A 17,809-nucleotide genomic window follows, 5' to 3' on the forward strand; every position below is an offset into this window, starting at 1 on the left:
AGAGCCCGATGTTTTTAACACACAACAGGAAGATAGCTAACTTACTAAAACAGAGTTAGGCTTCGAAAATATTACAACAGACAAAACGACAACGTAGAAAGAGACAAAGATGCAGATACAGAGTAGTTGTCACAGTATCAGTGGTTGTTGGTTATTACCATTCTTTCCTTCTTGATTTGTCATCACACACACTGTCTAAGTTCAGTAGTAAGCTTGCTGATGGTGGGCGTGTTGGTGGTGCTGCTGAGGGTAGTGCGGGTGGTAAACCGGAGGAGCTGGAGCTGGAGCTGGAACAGGGCCGTTGCAATAACCGTTGTACGCTGGGTAACCCATAGGTGAGGCTTGGTATGAGGCGGGGATAAGCTCAGGGGAGTATGGATATGGTGGGCTCCTGTTGCTGTAGACAGTGGTAGGTGGGGATGGGTAAGATGCTGCAGGTGAAGCGTACTGAGGGGAGTGAGAGGGTGATCTGATGAACGGGAAGGAAGAGACGTATGCGTTTGTGATACGCCCGGCTTTCGCTGGTGGCATTGGACCGTTGTAGCTGGCTCTGGTTCTCTTGTTCGCCGGTACAGCTGCTGGTTTCCTCTTCTCGGTTTTGGTCTTCTCTAGCTGTTCCAACCGCTTCTTGAGGTTCTCTGGAGGGAACTCTTCCTCGAGTTTGTACTCTTCTATGCATTTCAAGACTGCCTTGAGAGCTGATTGCTCCTTGCGCGCCACAAGATGCTAACATAACAAAGATAATAAATGTTAAAGTCAAAGAATGAAAGATGTTCAAGCTGTAAGGTAAAATGAGTAGATTACCGAAGCTCGGCCGGTATTGCTGGAGTCTTCTGTCTTCTTTGCGTCCCTTAGATAGGCTTTGAGTAAAGGAACGGGAGGGAACTTATCCACAAGGCCAACTTCATAAGTGAAATGAACAGCATCAAGCTGTTGCCCCCTGCTGATTAACTCTTCAATCATGTCTGTGCAAAGCAATAACAACTCAAAACCATCATTCATAACCTCAAGATATATTAAAAAGACTTGAAGTTGAACTTCACACCACAGCTTATGATCAGTTTCTAATCTGCCTTACATATAAACACACACCTTAAGTCTACTAAAGTCTCAGACTTCACAACAAATCATGCAATATCATGAGAAGAAAGGAGCTTTAAAGCTTACCAGGCATTTGATCACCCAAACCAACTAAAACAGCAAGCTTCGGCATCTGTTTACGCCACGCGGATCCAACGACAAGCTTCCTATACAGACCAAGATCCTCACTCTTAACAATCCCAAACGTCACAACATGCTGAAGAAACGTATGCACATCAGGTGTCTTCACATTCTCCACCCTCCCTCCTCTCTCCTCCAACCCCGCCTTCCACGTCTCCGCAATCTCCTTAGCTTTCGCCTCAACGCTCGGCGTAACAAGCAGCCTCGCCTTCCCCATCACAGGATCAACAATCACAGGCGCCAAGCTCTCGAGAATCACCACACAAGCCCACCCGAAATCATTACTCATCTTCTCCCCAGAGCCCCTCTTATCCACCGGAAACACCTCGGAGATCGCCTCGAGCACCAGCATCGCCGGATCCACACAATCCCCCAACGCCGCCGGGATCTTCGACCTTAGCCCCTCTAGCTCCTTCTTCCTCGCCGTCACGAAGCTCCAGAACCCCCTCGCGTCCATCTTCAAACACAGAGACTTCAAAGCAGAGAGAAGCCCTTCCTCGTCATCGTCAACCTCTCCGTAACCTCCGCCGTCTCTAGCTTTCTCGAGCGACTCAAGAGCAGCTCGAGCTCGCTCCCCGACTTTCCCGGCGACGATCTCCACGCTCCGCTCGATCGTAGCCTCCCTGCGCTTCAGCGACTCGAGAGAGGTCTGAGTCTGGCTGTCCAGTGCCTCGATCATCCCCTTAAGCGCCTCCGATTTCTTCATCAGATTCTCCTCGAGCGTGGTGAAGTGATCGGAGAGCTCTTTCCACAGAAGCGTGCAGCTCGTCATCAGCGACGTCTGCTTCTGAAACTCCTCGAAACTCGGCTGAGCTAACTCGGTCAACTCGCCTGGATCGGAGACCGACCCCATCGAACGGCGTGTGAAGCTTAACGAACTTCGAAACTCAAATCGAGAGAAGAGAGAACAAACCGTTGAGAGAGAGACGAAAGTGTTTTTTGGGAGTGAGATTGGAGAAAACCCTAGAAATGGCAAAAAAGACGAGTTTCGATGACGTGGATAAGTCAAAAGAGCGACACGTATTGGTCCTGTCTAGAATGCGCCAGGGATGCGCAGGTTATTGTGAACGAGAGGGTGATGATGACGTGTGATAAGGGCGTGTTTGGGGTGGTGGTAATAAGTATCCTAAGCTTCCGCTTTATCGTATAGATCGCTTAAAGAAAACAAAAATTTAAAGGTGAAAGAGATACGTGGGCCACTCCCACTGACCACCACATGCGTTGAGTCGGAAACCAGTGAAGCATTGCCGGTTAAAAATACTAAATAGACTATAAAGTATTACCAAAAAATATTGTTTATGTTTTTAAAATTTTCCGTTGTATAATGTAAGAAGAACACATGTGTTTGTGAAGATGATCTTTAAAAAGGCTGTAAATGAATCAGTCACGCGTGATAATACTTGGACCGAATATTTATGTCTTCGAAAACGTGATAATTAAGCAAGCCACGAAGAGGACTCGACTCATTACATGTTTTTTTTTACACTAATAACTTTTACTAGTTTGCTAATTTTGCTTGTGATATCAAACAGAAGCATAGGATAAAAAGTAATTTGAGGTCGAATTATTAAAGATACTTAGAATTGACGTATGCTAAACTTTTTCTGTGGATATGTGCAAAATGTAAAACGAGACAATGACATATAATCCATTATTGAAACATCCTTACTCTTTCCTCCTTTTGATAATAATATTATCATTTAATTATACAGATTACATTGACTAAACACAATTAGTATGAGATGAAAACTGAAATTGACGGCGAACAATTCAATCTAATTCAGTGAGTCCACAATGGACGGTTACAAATTAACCGCCGTTTGCTTTACAGAAAAAGCAAGGAGAAAATTTTGAAATTTTTAAAAGGGAGAAATCAAATTCAAAAGGACTAATGATTTAAATCCATGCACTGACTTGACATTGGTCTAGCTAATCTTATAGTAACATGATAAAGACATTGCATAATTTCGAGCCCTTTTATATATGTTTTCGTTAGTATGTTAAAATATCATATGCATTTAAACTCTTACCCACTACACAAAGTACTTTGTCCTATCTATGTATATCCTGCTACTTGTCATGATGGTGGGCAGTGGGCACACTATGATCCTATGTACACGTTAAACAACATTTAGTATCGGCAACCTTAAAATAACACAATTAATCAGATGGTGAAAATAAAAATATTAATCGATACAGATTTTGATATATAATAACGTTATTGAGGTGTATCATTTGTCATTAACATAGTATACATGTACATTTCTTAGAGAAATATCTTCTAATGCACGTAAGATATCGTGAATATAGTCGACTAGTGAATACAGGAAAGCAAGTTTGGTCAGAGGCACTATGATTCAACGGATTAGATGAAATTAGCACACAACAGTAGAGTGAAAAACCATTAAACCCCTTTCATACCTAACTTGTCAATTAAACAGAGACATAGATAAAGTGAAAAAGAGAAACAAGATTCATATATTCTAGTGGCCAAAACCACCCACATGGTACATGGCTTCTTCTTGTCTGCTTTTTAATTTCATCCCAATTAATTCATAAAAATTTAAAACAAAGAAGAAATTATTACCTAGTTAGCATCACAGCTGTTGTTTTTTTTTTTTTTGCTAAAGCATCACAGCTGTTGTTTCCAATCACAAGTACAAAGCAGGATGAAAACTAACTCAATGTCAAATTCTTTATACAAAAGGCACTAAGACACTATTGTTTGGTTCAACACCCACATATTGATAGGTGGTTCGTCTCTTTCTTTCTTCATTTTAGCAAAGAAGAAGGATTATAATATGTTTTTTGATAAAAAAAAAAAAAAGCGATAGGATTATAAGAGCATGTTTATAGGTAGATACACTAATTGTATCTTAAGTGGGCCATAATGATTTCTTAATTATTATCATTTAGCTAAGATACATTATTAAGATACACTTAAGTATTATCATTTTATAGGTAGTTTCTTTAATTAAAGTTCTTAACAATAAAAAATAATATATATAAATTTTTTTTTAAAAAAGATAAATTTATTTATTAAATTAAACAAAGTTAAACATAAAACATTTCAAACATAGATTTTAAAATAACAACATAAAAACCTGAAAATAAAGATTAGTAAAAGCGGCATCCACGTTTAGTTGTTGTGTTGATCACGTCCAAATTTACGCCATATATGTTCAACCAAATCACGTTTTAGTCGTTGATGTGCTTTTTTATCAAGAATACTTATTCGAACACTATCTTCATCGGCGATATTTGGAGGGCTATCTATGGAAAAGTCGTCATTGACACTTGAACTTCCGTCGTCTTCTCCTTGTTGGAAACCCGAGAGGTCGTGTTGAGTGCCATCAACTCGTTCGTTTTCTACTATCATATTATGGAGTATGATACATGCTCTCATAATCTTCCCAATCTTGACTATGTCCCAACAACGTGCTGGATTTTTGACAATGGCAAATCGTGCTTGTAAGACTCCGAACGCACGCTCGACATCTTTTCGGACAGCTTCTTGCTTATTAGCAAATAAAGCTGCTTTCGGCCCTTGAGGAAGTTTTATAGATTGGATAAAAGTTGCCCATTTAGGATAAATACCATCGGTGAGATAGTAAGCCATTGAATAAGGATTTCCGTTCACCGAAAAATTCACTTGTGGAGCTTGGCCATATATGATGTCATCGAAAACAGGTGAGCGATCAAGAACATTGATATCATTTAATGTACCTGGAAGTCCAAAAAACGCATGCCATATCCAGAGATCATAATCAGCAACCGCCTCTAGAACGATTGTTGGTTTTCTCGAACCACGAGAAAATTGTCCTTTCCAAGTGGTGGGACAATTCTTCCACTCCCAATGCATACAATCAATGCTTCCTATCATACCGGGAAATCCACGAATCTCTCCTTGATGAAGTAGACGTTGAAGATCATCTTGTGTTGGTCTCCTTAGATACTGATCGCCGAACAAATCTATTATTGCTTCCACAAAATTTTCTACACATAATCGAGCCGTGCTTGCAGCGAGCCTGATGTATTCGTCGACCGCATCAAGGGCAGAACCATATGCCAATACACGAATTGCTGCTGTACACTTTTGAAGTGTAGAGAGACCACTTCTTCCGGTAACATCTTCCGTTTGACGAAAGTATTGAACATCATTGGAGAGGCGGTCAACAATACGCATGAACAAGGACTTGTTCATTCTAAATCTTCTTCGAAATTGATTTTCCTGATATGTAGGACTGTCACTGAAATAATCGTTCCATAACCGTAGATGGCCTTCTTCGCGATTTCGTTCGATAACAATTCTTTTTTTTCTTGTTTTCTTCACTTCTTCTTGATCACCGTAATTTTTATACAAACTCTCAAATGCTTGATCGAAATGGTGATCAAAATACTGATCGAAAGCTTCATCGAAAGGCTTATCGAAGTCTTCGTTATGAGAAGAAGATGCCATGAGATAGAGTGTTTGTGATGAGAATGAAAAGTTGAGAGAATAGAGAGAATGAAGAGTGTTTGTGATGAGAATGAAAGAGAATGACTACAATTTATAGAAATAATACAAGCTTATTTATGTTTCTCTCGTGAAACAAAAAGACAACAATACAAAACAACAATACAAAACAATACATATCTCATGATAACAAAAAGACAAATGTTGTGACACTCTGATATACACTCGTGATATTTGACACTCAAATACAACAATACGATGACACTCTGAACTCAAGGACACTCTTGTGACCACTCTCCACTCTCGTGACATCTCTGTGTCCTCTCTCACCTGCATTTCAAACAAAAAGACAAGAACTCAAGGACACTCTCGTGACATCTCTGTGTACTTTCTCACCTGCATTACAAACACAAAGACAACGTGTTTTATAACCACAAACACAAAGACAAAGAAAAAACACCAAGAACAGCAACACTTGATTGATAAACGTGAAACACAAAGACACAAGGGCCTTGATTGATAAACAAAAACACATAGACAAATAACACAACAACAGAAACAGAGAACACAAAATAACAGAAACAGAAACATAACTGCAAAGTTAAACCGAAACACTTGATTGATAAACAGAAACTAACTAGAGAACAATTGACTGATAAGCTTCTTCTTGAGGACTTCTTCGTAATCAGCTAAGGGCTCTTTTCTTCCAAGGAGATTCTCAAGCATATTCATCTTAGACAAATGTTCTTTGGCGGCTAAATCCTTCTGTTTGGCAGCCAAATCCTTCTCTTTGATTGTCCACATCCTCTCATACTTCTCAACATCCACAATCTCATGCACCACAGCCTTGTTCTTGAGCGCTGCCTTTGCAGCCTTCACACCCGGTGGACGCTTGCTTCCACTTGCTTCAGAGGGAACTGAATCCGCGTCTTCCTCATTCTTCCTCTTATTCTTCTTGTCATCGTTGTGACTAAGCTCACACCACTTCTGGTCATACCGCAGCTCCCTCCATGCGTGTTCAAGAGTAAACTTCTTCTTGTGATTGATCAAGAAAATTTGATGTGCTTTTTTGAGAACATCAACCTCATTTTGGCCGGAGCTTTTCTCTCTTGTAGCTGCTGCGTATGATCCACAGAACTTGGACACAAAATCATTGATCTTGTGCCAACGCTGCTTGCAGTCACCCGTCTTTCTCGCCAAGCTGCCAGCAGAGTGAGGACTTGCCGTATAGTATGCAGTAACTCGGTCCCAAAAGGTCCCTGCTTTCTGCTCGTTGCCCACCACAGCATCTTTGCTCGTGTTCAACCACGCGCTGATGAGAACAATGTCATCCCCTTGGCTCCATTTCCTTCGTTCTTTTCGTGCAGCAGCAGTGTCTCCATCAACGTGTTGTGGTTTGTGAGAAGCTTCGGTTCCTAGACTACCTAGAGATGGGATGTTTCCAAACGAAACAGTTTGTGTTTGTGAACTAAGTAGTTCACCAAAGCTAATGGTTCCAGAAGATGGAAAGTAAGCCATAGAGGAGAGAAGAAGAAAGAGAAGGAGGTCACAGAGGAGAAGAAAGAAGATGAATGAAGAAGAAGAAACAGAGGAGAAGAAAGAAGAGAAGAACACGGTTTATAACCGTGTTTGACATCACACTTAGCATTGATCACAACCGAGTGGACATTTACCTACAAGCATTTACCTACAAGCATTCATCACTACAACCATTCTTCATACAAACCATTCAATTAACTCTAACCATAATATTTATTACTAAAACCTACCACACAACTACCTTATTAGCAAACCAAACAGAGCAAACCAAACAGAGCTTCACTAAATTCTTTTCAAACAAGAAAAAGATTAACAACAATCGCCATGGTTTATCAAATTAAACAGAGCAAAGAATAAAACATTACAAAGATTAAAACAACTAGAGCAAAAGATTAAACAGAGCAAAGATTACCTTTGTGAAAAGCTTGATCGGTTCTGTCTGACAAAGAAAAAGGTTTCGCCACTGAACGCCTCTTGATCATCCATCTCAACAGACAAATACACAAAAAAAAAATTAAAACAAATCAGAGGCTTGTTCACGATTCAATCTAATACATGCATGAATGAAATATATAAAAATTTGAAACAATTTTAACAACTAAAACTCATCTTTACCTTTCGATCATCCAGAGCAGAAACAGTCACCGATGTCTCTTCGTCTCCGAGAGCCACCATGAGAGAAATCTCCGCGTTTTCGTTGGCCGATGAGACGAACCGCTAGAGGAGACGCCGTTCTCCTTTATCGAGATGAGCCACCGACAGAGACACCGTGTCGTTGAGGAGATTCACCGAGATGATCAACAATCGTCTTTCGTCTCGCCGAGGAGAGGAGAGAAGGAAGAGAGAAGGAAGACGAGAAGGAAGAATGAGATTAGATGAAACGACGCCGCACAGAACCTCTCCTCTCTCCAATTAACAAAGAACACGTGCCCTCAAGATACAACTTCTCCTTATTTTAATTAAGCGACAAGTTTATGCTAAAAGGTGTTTTGATCTTTTTTTTTAAATTAAAATAACCTTAAGAAATACTTTAAGATAACCCTATAATAATATGTTTATTTTTTTTCTGATCAGAAGGATTGTAATATGTATAGATGATACATTTTATTAGCTGGCTAAAGCTCAACGAGCAAGAAGAAAATAAAAGAATCAATAGAGACATCAAAAGCATCCAGCCTACATCACAATTTACTTGCAAGGATGTAGTTAATTAAGCAGCAACTCGAATATATCAATCCACACCATATTACTCTGTATGCAATATGATTACTGAATCAAGGGATCAAGAAAACCAAAAATTCATTCATCTAAAACGAAAAAAAAGCTAAAACCTTTGCTTTCTCCTTGAGAGTTTTTGGGCTTATGACTGATTCAATAGGCATCCAAAGTGTACCTTTAGTAAGAGAACTGTAATTCAACTTTATCATGTGAGTTCTATAAAGCTCTATCGATTGTGGTGTTCTTCTTTGTCCAAGTCTCTTGTGGTTGCGAGATAACCATAAAGGACCCTTCATTTGTCACCTGTCGATGAGTGATTGGGTTGTAAACCCGGCCCAACTTCTGCGCCCCACGGTTCTTCTTCTCAAAGTATTCAGCCATTCTCAAAGAAAAACAAAAAAGGAATAACAAAATAACATTGAATATTAGCACCCTAATTTTAAATAACTTCCAAAAAAAAACTACCATTGTGCTAATACTAAAAATAAGCCTGCAAAAAAAGGAATGGACTAATAACTTGAGTCGATAGATAACCAGAAACAACTATTATGATGTGGAACAAAGATCAAAACAAATGAGATGCAATACGTTTTGCCGTTGACTACCCATATAAGGATTAAAAGACAGGCGTTTTGATTACTTATTCTAGCAAATTACTCGATAAGTCCTTCCTTGCAGTAAGTTTTTAGAGTTTGATACAGCAATGCTTAAAAGAAATACAGAACATCTCTCTTGACTCTTGTTATAGATGGAACCCAAGTGTGTGTGATCTTCACTGTAATTCACTTCTTCTTCTTGACATTTTGGCAACATCCTTGTTTTTGTTTTACCAATTCGATGACAAAAAGAAAAAAAAAGAGTAAATCTGAGAGCTTTTCTTTGTGATCGAATTGGTAAACTCTAAACAATATAAACAACCCTTCATCAAGACAAGACTCCTTTTGAACACACACCTAAACAATATAAACAACCCTTCATCAAGGACAACAATAATGGGGAGTTTACCAATTGTTTATCTAAAAGGGTTGTTTATATTGTTTAGCTCTCAGGACCGTGACAAGACTCCTTTTGAACTGCAAAAGCAATCACACACACCTAAACAATATAAACAACCCTTCATCAAGGACAACAAAGAGTATATATGTTTCTAAACCGAGATATGAATGGGATCATTCTTTCTTGTTTTCACATAAGAGATTTTTTGAATCAATGATTCTTGCATTCTTTATGATATATTATTTTATTTAGCAAAAAGTGTGTGTGTGTGTGTCTATAACAAGAATGTGATGGATGGAGGATAAGAAGAAAGGTCAAACCTTGGTATGGTCCCACCACGGCGAGGATCATTCTCCGTTGCTTGTCTTAGAGCCCTGGCAAAGGCCTTAAATGTCGCCTCTATTATGTGATGCGAGTTTTTACCAGCAAGCTGTTTTGTAACAAACGACTATCTTCAAAAGGTTGCCAAGCAGATTACATAAGAGATTCATGTACACCCGTTGGATTACCTGACGGATGTGAAGTGTCATACCGGAAGTATTCACCAATGACTGGAAAAAATGCTCCACCAACTACACATGAAAAGGGTTTACATAATTTATAACTAAAACAACTAAAGAAATTACTAAAATAGAACGAAATGAAGAACCTGAGTGTCATAGTTCCCAACTCTCTGTGTTGGAATCTCCAAGTTGTAACCAAGATATGGTCTACCAGACAAATCCTGCAAAATGTGTTTTTTTTTTGTTTCATTTATAAGCAAGTCTGAGATATATAAATCCAGTAATGAGAGGATTAAAAACACACAGATGCAATCATTTTTACCAGGGAAACATGAATAAGGGCTTCATCTAGAGGAGCTGTGAAGTCACCAAACCGATTAATCCCTTTACGCTCACCAAGTGCCTTTAACAGAGCCTACAGTTTTCAACAACAGCATGTTTGCTCATAGGTCTAATAAATAACCGTGAACAAAAGAGACAGTAAGTAAGTAAGTAAAAACACTCACAGTTCCAATGGCAAGAGCAACATCTTCATTAGTGTGATGGTCATCGATGTGAACATCACCGGTAGCTCTGACGTGCACATCAAACAAGCCGTGTGAAGCAAGTTGCTGCTTAACCAAGAATACACAAACACCAATCACAAAACCAAATAGATGTTACTGGAAAAAAGGCAAAAAAAAAACACTTTTTACATCCAGCATGTGGTCAAGGAAAGGGATTCCAGTGGAACTGTCTGCAATTCCAGTTCCATCCAAATTGATCTTCACTGACACATTCGTCTCCTTTGTTACTCTCTTCACTTCTCCAACTCGTGCTGCTCATCTCATCACCCAATCAACATAAAAAAAAACAAAACTTAATGTGAGACTCCATCTCAAAACTAACCTGATTGGATAGAGAGAGAAGAAACGTTGTTGGTGGGTGAAGAAGCGGAGGAGATAGATTGAGGAGGCTGAGATTGAGTTTCCATCCGCAAGAATCGGGGACGCGAAGAAGAAGAAGAAACGATCGATGCTCTCAGAGGAAGAGAAACCGTAAACCCGAGCTTAGGTCTCAGAAGCTGAGCGGGGGAGGAGTGACTGAACATGGCGGACGCAGGAGACAGTTCCATTTATTTGCAGCGGAAGGAACAAGAGAGAGAGAGGGACCAGACGACCACTACTTTCTTGTTCGAAACGGCCAAAACGACGGCGCTTCGAGTTTGGCATTGGATTGTCAATCGATCGGACCGGTACAATAGAACCGATCATTCGTGTGACGTGTACACATATAATTACAGATGCAAATCCATTAGAAATTCAGTTAAGCAACTGAGATAATGAAAAAAAAAAAATCATATTATGCAATCTCAATTTCATTTACTTGAACCGCTCCAGTAGTTCCAGTGAAACCTGCACAAGGTCAAACTAGAATTTGAAACAGGAAGATTTTGTGATAGTTGTTTTCTTAGTTTCTAGTTTTTGGTTTTTAGTTTTTAACTTTTAATTTTTGATTTCGTAGTATATTTTTTTTAAAAATCATGAATGGTTGTTAGAATTTTGACTATTAGTTCTTTTTCTTTTTACGTTTAAAATTAATATAATATTTTGTATAAAATATTATATTTATTCTGAAAATAATATGTTTATCCTAAAAATAAAATGTTTATTCTGAAAAAGTAAATTATAAAATCCAATCATCAAAACACATATAAACTTATTTTTGAAAAAGTATTTTAAATAAAAACAAAGTGTTCAGAAAACAACTGCAAAAACACAAAACAAAATACAAATTATTGTGAATCCCATAAAATGCAGAAATTTGATAACAAAAATCTAAATTTTAGTAAAACAAAAAATTAGATTTCTGAATTTATTTTCTTAAAATTTAATTACTGATATTATTTAGTGCTATTTAAAAAACGAATTTATAATTTAATTTCTTACTTTTAAAACCAAACTTAAAAGTTACTAAAAATACTTTTTATAGGAAATAATACCAATAGATTATCAATGAAACATGAAAACTTTCCTAAAAGTAAATTTAAGTAATTAACTTAATTTTATTGAAAAATTTAAAAGAATGTTCGTAATATAAATTATTTTGTGTGGTTGTTTAAAAAATGACCGAAGTAGTAAGCATTTTATTTATTTTCCTATATTAATGCATAAATATAACAAAAAAAATAAAAAATAAAAAAGAAAACAATGTTAATTATGAAAAACCAAGAAAACTTGGATTTTATTAGTTTTTTTTTTATAAAATGACAGTTATTTGAAAAATCAGTTTCCTTAAATTGTACGAAATCTATTTCTTTAAAAACTGATTGTCTAAAATTTAGTTTTTTCGAAAAAAACAAAAGCTAATTTAAAATATGTAAACAATCAACCTCTTAAAATATAAAAACTTTTTGATTCGATATACCAACGAAGGATCACATTTCAGTCTAGAAAAAACAAACCGGACTAGGAAAAGATTTCTGATATCGCTCTGGTTTAGAGTTTTAAACCAAGCAGAATGTCCTCAAACTGTTTTTATCCTTTTGATTAGAATTACTCAAAAAGCTTCAGTTTCAGTTGAAATTACTATTATGATTGAAAACAAAACAAAAATGGACATATGAATCCAAAATACTACTACTCTTCAAGCAGGATCGCCAGCCTTTGTATTGCCAGCAAACAAATACATAACACTGAAGTGGTGGTTGTTTTACTAGATTTTAGTTTCAATTTTTGGTTTTTAGATTTTAGATTTTGGTTTTTAATGTTTAGATTCTGGCTTTTGATTTTCATATTTTGGTTTTGGTTTTTAGTTTTTTGTTTTGGTTTTTCATTTTGCTGTAGCTTTTTAGTTTTCTAAATACTAATTGTCTTTATTTTCAAATAGTACAGTAAACATATCAATAAATATTTAAGAGATACGTTAAAATAAATCAAAATATTCCATTGCTAAAATCTGAAAATAGTTAATACATTAAAATAAATGGCTTTCAGATTTTATTTTTCATTTTCATGTTTTTGCTTAGAATTGATGCTTGTTGTTTATAAATTATTGTAATATTTTCAAAAGGATATTCTAGATCAATGAATATTTTTGATGAAATTTTAAATTTATTTATTTGAATTATGAGTGATTTTCAATTTTGTTTTTGATTATTTTATATTTTAATTTTGCTGTATTTATTTGCTTTACATAAATATGATGGTTTATTTTAAAGCTGTGAAAACGATTAATAAAGTATGTTGAAGTTTATATTTTATCATTATAGTGTACTAAGATATTTTAATTTCTTTAAATTTCTTTTTTTCAAAAATATATTTTACTAAAAATACAAATCTTAGAATATGTATAATAGTTAAGACAAAACTACGTAGAGAGAAAGTATAGACTTTAACTAGTGTTAATATATTATATTTATTTATATTAATAAAGATAATAAAGTATGAAGTAGTCGTACGTTTTCTAGAAACTTCAAAAACATGGATTTTGGTTTTTCATTGAAAATTTGACTACGACACCCAAAACTAGTTTCCCTATTTTGTAGGAAATCCATTTTGTTAAAATGTTGATTGGCAAAAAGATTTTGTTTCTGAAAAAGTAATTTTCTTAAATTTTAGGGAATCAATTTTATTAGAGTCTTGATTGGACGATAAAATAATTTTTGAGAATCAAAAACCAAAAACCATCCTAGAAATCGGAAACAATCAACACCTCAGTGAGCTTCCAACAGAGAAAACAATGAAACCGTGAAGCATTTTAATAATCTATCCAGGAGAGAGCAACTCTAGATCCGTACATGGATCCAAGTGCAAAATTCATCATGTGTTCTCAAGCACATATACTTTATTTAGTTTCTTTTTTAAGAAATGATATATGTAATCATAATTTTATCGAAAAATCACATAAATCTATTTTATTAAGTATTAAATTTCTTGAAGAGCGAAAAAATGCAAAAGAACTGTGTTAGAAACTAAATTATTTATAAAATTATGTATTTTTCTTATTAAATGTAAACTAGAATTATCTAATAAAAAGCTTTTTCCTAAATTGTTGACCATAAAGAAAAGAGGTGAACAACCGACAATACCATAGTTCTAAAATTTAGAGATGTCTTCCATAGATAAAAATTAAAAATATGGATATACAGAAAGTTTTCAATTTGGTCGAACATATATACATCTAATACATAACAATAATTTTTTTAATAGCTTTAGGGATATTTCATGTCCATAAAATTGTTCGGACTAATCTTTAAAAAAATCTTGTTGTTTATAAATAGATTCATAATCCAGATGTTTAAATAAGGTCTAAAATATGGTTATATCCGTGTGGCCACAAATTAAAATGTAGTGGGGTGCTTTCAAATCCGGATCGCTTACCTCACCAAAATTTGCAAACCACTACCTCGTGGTTATAACATTGATAATATGTATCATTTTATTTCAATGGATTATCAGGCTCATCTAGTATTTGTATATGGACTCCGTATCTCATTTTTCCTTTTTATTTCAATGAATTATGAAGCTCATCTAGTAGTACGCACAGGAACATCAAGCGGCTGGACTCGCTTGGAGCTTCTACCAAAATCAAAGTGAGAGAATTAGCTCTCATACCCAACCATCAGCGTTTGTGATTTCGTCCCTCGTGGCTGAAGAACTAGCAGTACGCGCAGCAATAAAGCATGCAATTGCCCATCAAATGAGAAGTGTACTCTTTGAAACTGACTCCCTTCAACTGGTGACAACGATTGCTGAAGGATCGAGCTTCTCTGATCTACATGGCATCATAGCTGATATCTATCTTCTTTCTGATTTCTTTGTCTCTGTTTCCTTTAGATTTTGTCGTAGAGAACGTTTAGTCTTCGAAGACTCTGTAGCAAAGAAGATCCTTGTAGACTTTTGCCTAAATCAGGATACCATACAGGTTCCGGTTTAGTTTAATTTAATGAAATTAGTCGGTCGTGAACAAAAAAAAAATGAAGCTCATCTAGTATTTGTATATGGACTCCGTATCTCATTTTCCTTCTGAAGTTTGAGAAAGATATTGGTCTACATCCAGCGTGAAGATCAACTAGTTGCATGTGGAGCATGGAAGTATGGAGTACTTTCGCGCGACCGTATTTCACTTTTTATATTTTGGTAGGAATGAATATCAAATAGTTGTCCTTATAAGTTAAGATTAAACAAAAAAGTTTAGAAGATAGATAATATATAATTAAAATGTTCCACTGGCGAGCAAACATCGATCTCTTATACCGACTATATCTTAATGTTACAGCTATAAACATGAAGGTGTTAGTGGGAGTATGATTTAGAAGGATTGTTAAAATTCTTAGAATCTAGAATCTAGTGTTATTGGTTTATAGATTCTCTCATTCTTACTAGAATCAAGTGTTATTGGTTTGAGGATTTTATAATTCTACATAGAACTTTTTATTATTCAAAAAGTTTAGATTTTAAAGATTCCATAAATTTATTAAAGTTAGTGTTATTGGGGGTTGTATTCTTGAATTAATTCATTAAACAAGATTTTGAGAATACTAGTTATATCCCTTAGATTCTTAAAATCATTATAACAGTTTATTTTCATAGATTTTCACAATGAATAAAATTTTCTACAACTATTTCCAAATTTAATAAATTTCTCAACTTTTACAATCAACAAACTCTATATAAATCTAACTCCCACTAATATATTTTACGCATCCTTCCAAAGCATACTCGTTTTTGGTGCAATCAAGAAAACTGTACCATATTACTTAGGACTGGGCATTCGGGTACCCATTCGGGTTTCGGTTCAGTCCATTCGGGTTTCGGGTTTTCGGGGTCAAAGATTTCAGCCCCATTCGGATATTTCTAAATTTCGGTTCGGGTTCGGTTCGGATCTTTGCGGGTTCGGTTTGGGTTCGGATAACCCATTTAAAATGTTTTAAATTTTCAAAATTCATTATATACTTTAAATTTTCAAAATCTATAAGAAAGATAATATATCACATATAAATTTTCATAACATATATGTCAAAATACCTTAATTTAACATATAAATTGGTTTTTCTTTGAATATTTGGATAAATAATCAATAGATATTTAACTATTTTGGTGTTTTCAGTATACTTTAGCTATTTTAAACATTTACTTTTGACTATTTGCATATATTTTTCGAGTATTTTGGAAAACTTAAAGGTATCTTATATATTTTTAATATTTTAATATACATTATATATAAAATAATGTATATATTTAAGTATATAAATTTATTTCGGATACGTTCGGGTACCCAAAATACTTCGGTTCGGATCGGGTTCGGTTTCGGTTCTTTAAATACCGAAATTTTGAACCCGTTCGGATATTTAATCAATTTCGGTTCGGGTTCGGTGCTACTTTTTCGGATCGGATTCGGTTCGGTTTTTTCGGGTTCGGATTTTTTGCCCAGCCCTAAAATTACTCTCCCTCCATTTCTGATTGTTTTGTTATTGTAAGTAGTTTAACGGATTTTTTTTTGTTTCAATTTCCCCATATTTAGGTAATTTATATATTTATTAGATATAGTATAGATAATCAAATAATGTCAGCTTTTTATAATTGGTTAAATCTATTAACTAAATATTTTTTAAGTAATTTTTTACTATTAGTGATTTTAGTCTAAACTACTTACATTGTGAAATATAAGGAATATTAGTTATGTCTCACTTAGATCTAATTGCTATTGTCGCATCATTATATGTGTGAAGTATTTATGTTTTAGAAGTGGATTTTCTCTCGTGTACTAAATTGTACTCTCTCCGTTTCTATACAAGTATCACTTTGATACTTTTCACGTAGATTAAGAAATTGACGAAAATATATTAATTATACTTTTAATTAATAGTATTTGAGATTAAAAAAAACTATTTATAAAATCAATGCTGTTAGACATAATTTCAGCTGAAAATAAATATAGTTTATATTGAATTATAAAATAATATTTTTGTGTAACAAAAAAATGTTAAAATGACAGTTAATACGAAACATATGAAATCTTTGCTTTCGCTGCATTGTCTTTAATGAAAACGATGTCAGCTACGGCAATTTTAAGAAATTCTCGAACCATGGATATTCTAGGCACTGGAATGAATATTTTAATCGATGTAATCCGCACCTTCGACGATTAATGTGGCGACCATATGCCAGAAGAAAGGTCTGGTTTCATTTGGTTATCAGCCTAAGAAATTATAATTCATAACATTCTGTTTGGCTTGTGCTCAACTTTTTTCTCACTAAAGAACGCTGATTCTACGTTTAGCATTTATAAACGAATAAGAAATGCAAAATGAAGTGAACCGCAACTTTGCAAAGTCCAATTAACGTCAACAACCAACCGACACAACCCAACAATCTTCACGACAATTCATCTTCTTCTATTCACTCTCCTTTTCCCCATCAACCTTTAGCTTTTTATGTCTACCAATTATAAAAAAGCATATCTTTGCTCATATCTAAATTATTATTCTTTCCTAATAATGCAAACTGTCTACTGAACTGATATTAAGTGTATATATACGACCTCAAAAGAGAACCGTACATACATATATATATATATATATAATATATATAGTTTTTTTTTGAACTGAACATATATATATATATATATATATATATATATATATAGTTGCGAGGTAGAACATGAACCTTATGGAAAGAGATCTATGTGTATTTTTAATATTATGTACAAGTGAGAGAAAACATATATAAATCATGTCGCTAATAAGTTTCTCCTTGGTTTCGTCCTTGAGCATGAACATTCCATATATGAACTCTCTAAAACCAAAACTAGAATTACGCATCTATGAATGGTTTCTATTGTTTGGTTTGCAAAGTGTGTGGGTGAGACTCCACGAGTATAGACCACAGAACAT

General features: G+C 35.1%; 4 protein-coding genes across 6 annotated transcripts; all 4 read right to left on the reverse strand.

Moving 5' to 3' along the window:
* Positions 1–11: 11 nt before the first annotated feature.
* Positions 12–2,177, reverse strand: LOC130505129 (FRIGIDA-like protein 4a). The gene is made up of 3 exons (XM_056999721.1): positions 1,168–2,177; positions 805–965; positions 12–726 (listed from the first exon to the last, which is right to left on the reverse strand). The coding sequence occupies exons 1-3, from the start codon at positions 2,072–2,074 to the stop codon at positions 202–204; spliced, it is 1,593 nt and encodes a 530-aa protein (XP_056855701.1). The 5' UTR covers positions 2,075–2,177; the 3' UTR covers positions 12–201.
* Positions 2,178–4,302: 2,125 nt separating this feature from the next.
* On the reverse strand, positions 4,303–5,735 carry LOC108830571 (protein ALP1-like). Its single transcript, XM_018604172.2, has one exon. The coding sequence runs from the start codon at positions 5,678–5,680 to the stop codon at positions 4,361–4,363; it is 1,320 nt and encodes a 439-aa protein (XP_018459674.1). The 5' UTR covers positions 5,681–5,735; the 3' UTR covers positions 4,303–4,360.
* Positions 5,736–5,918: 183 nt separating this feature from the next.
* On the reverse strand, positions 5,919–7,195 carry LOC130505128 (glutathione S-transferase T3-like). Its single transcript, XM_056999720.1, has 2 exons — positions 6,316–7,195; positions 5,919–6,007 (listed from the first exon to the last, which is right to left on the reverse strand). Exons 1-2 carry the CDS (start codon positions 7,193–7,195, stop codon positions 5,919–5,921), a joined length of 969 nt encoding a protein of 322 aa, XP_056855700.1.
* A 1,849-nt stretch (positions 7,196–9,044) lies between these two features.
* On the reverse strand, positions 9,045–11,194 carry LOC108830559 (imidazoleglycerol-phosphate dehydratase 1, chloroplastic). 3 transcript variants are annotated; one of them, XM_018604159.2, is made up of 8 exons: positions 10,822–11,194; positions 10,629–10,750; positions 10,440–10,544; positions 10,256–10,348; positions 10,080–10,154; positions 9,940–10,002; positions 9,751–9,860; positions 9,045–9,387 (listed from the first exon to the last, which is right to left on the reverse strand). In XM_018604159.2, exons 1-8 carry the CDS (start codon positions 11,045–11,047, stop codon positions 9,261–9,263), a joined length of 921 nt encoding a protein of 306 aa, XP_018459661.1. In that variant the 5' UTR covers positions 11,048–11,194; the 3' UTR covers positions 9,045–9,260. The 3 variants fall into 3 exon arrangements, with proteins under 3 accessions (XP_018459661.1, XP_018459663.1, XP_018459662.1); XM_018604161.2 differs by having other exon boundaries at positions 9,045–9,529; positions 10,822–11,188; XM_018604160.2 differs by having other exon boundaries at positions 9,045–9,507; positions 10,822–11,183.
* Positions 11,195–17,809: the final 6,615 nt, after the last annotated feature.

This window comes from Raphanus sativus, unplaced genomic scaffold (assembly GCF_000801105.2).
Source record: "Raphanus sativus cultivar WK10039 unplaced genomic scaffold, ASM80110v3 Scaffold2030, whole genome shotgun sequence".
Lineage (NCBI taxonomy): Eukaryota > Viridiplantae > Streptophyta > Magnoliopsida > Brassicales > Brassicaceae > Raphanus > Raphanus sativus.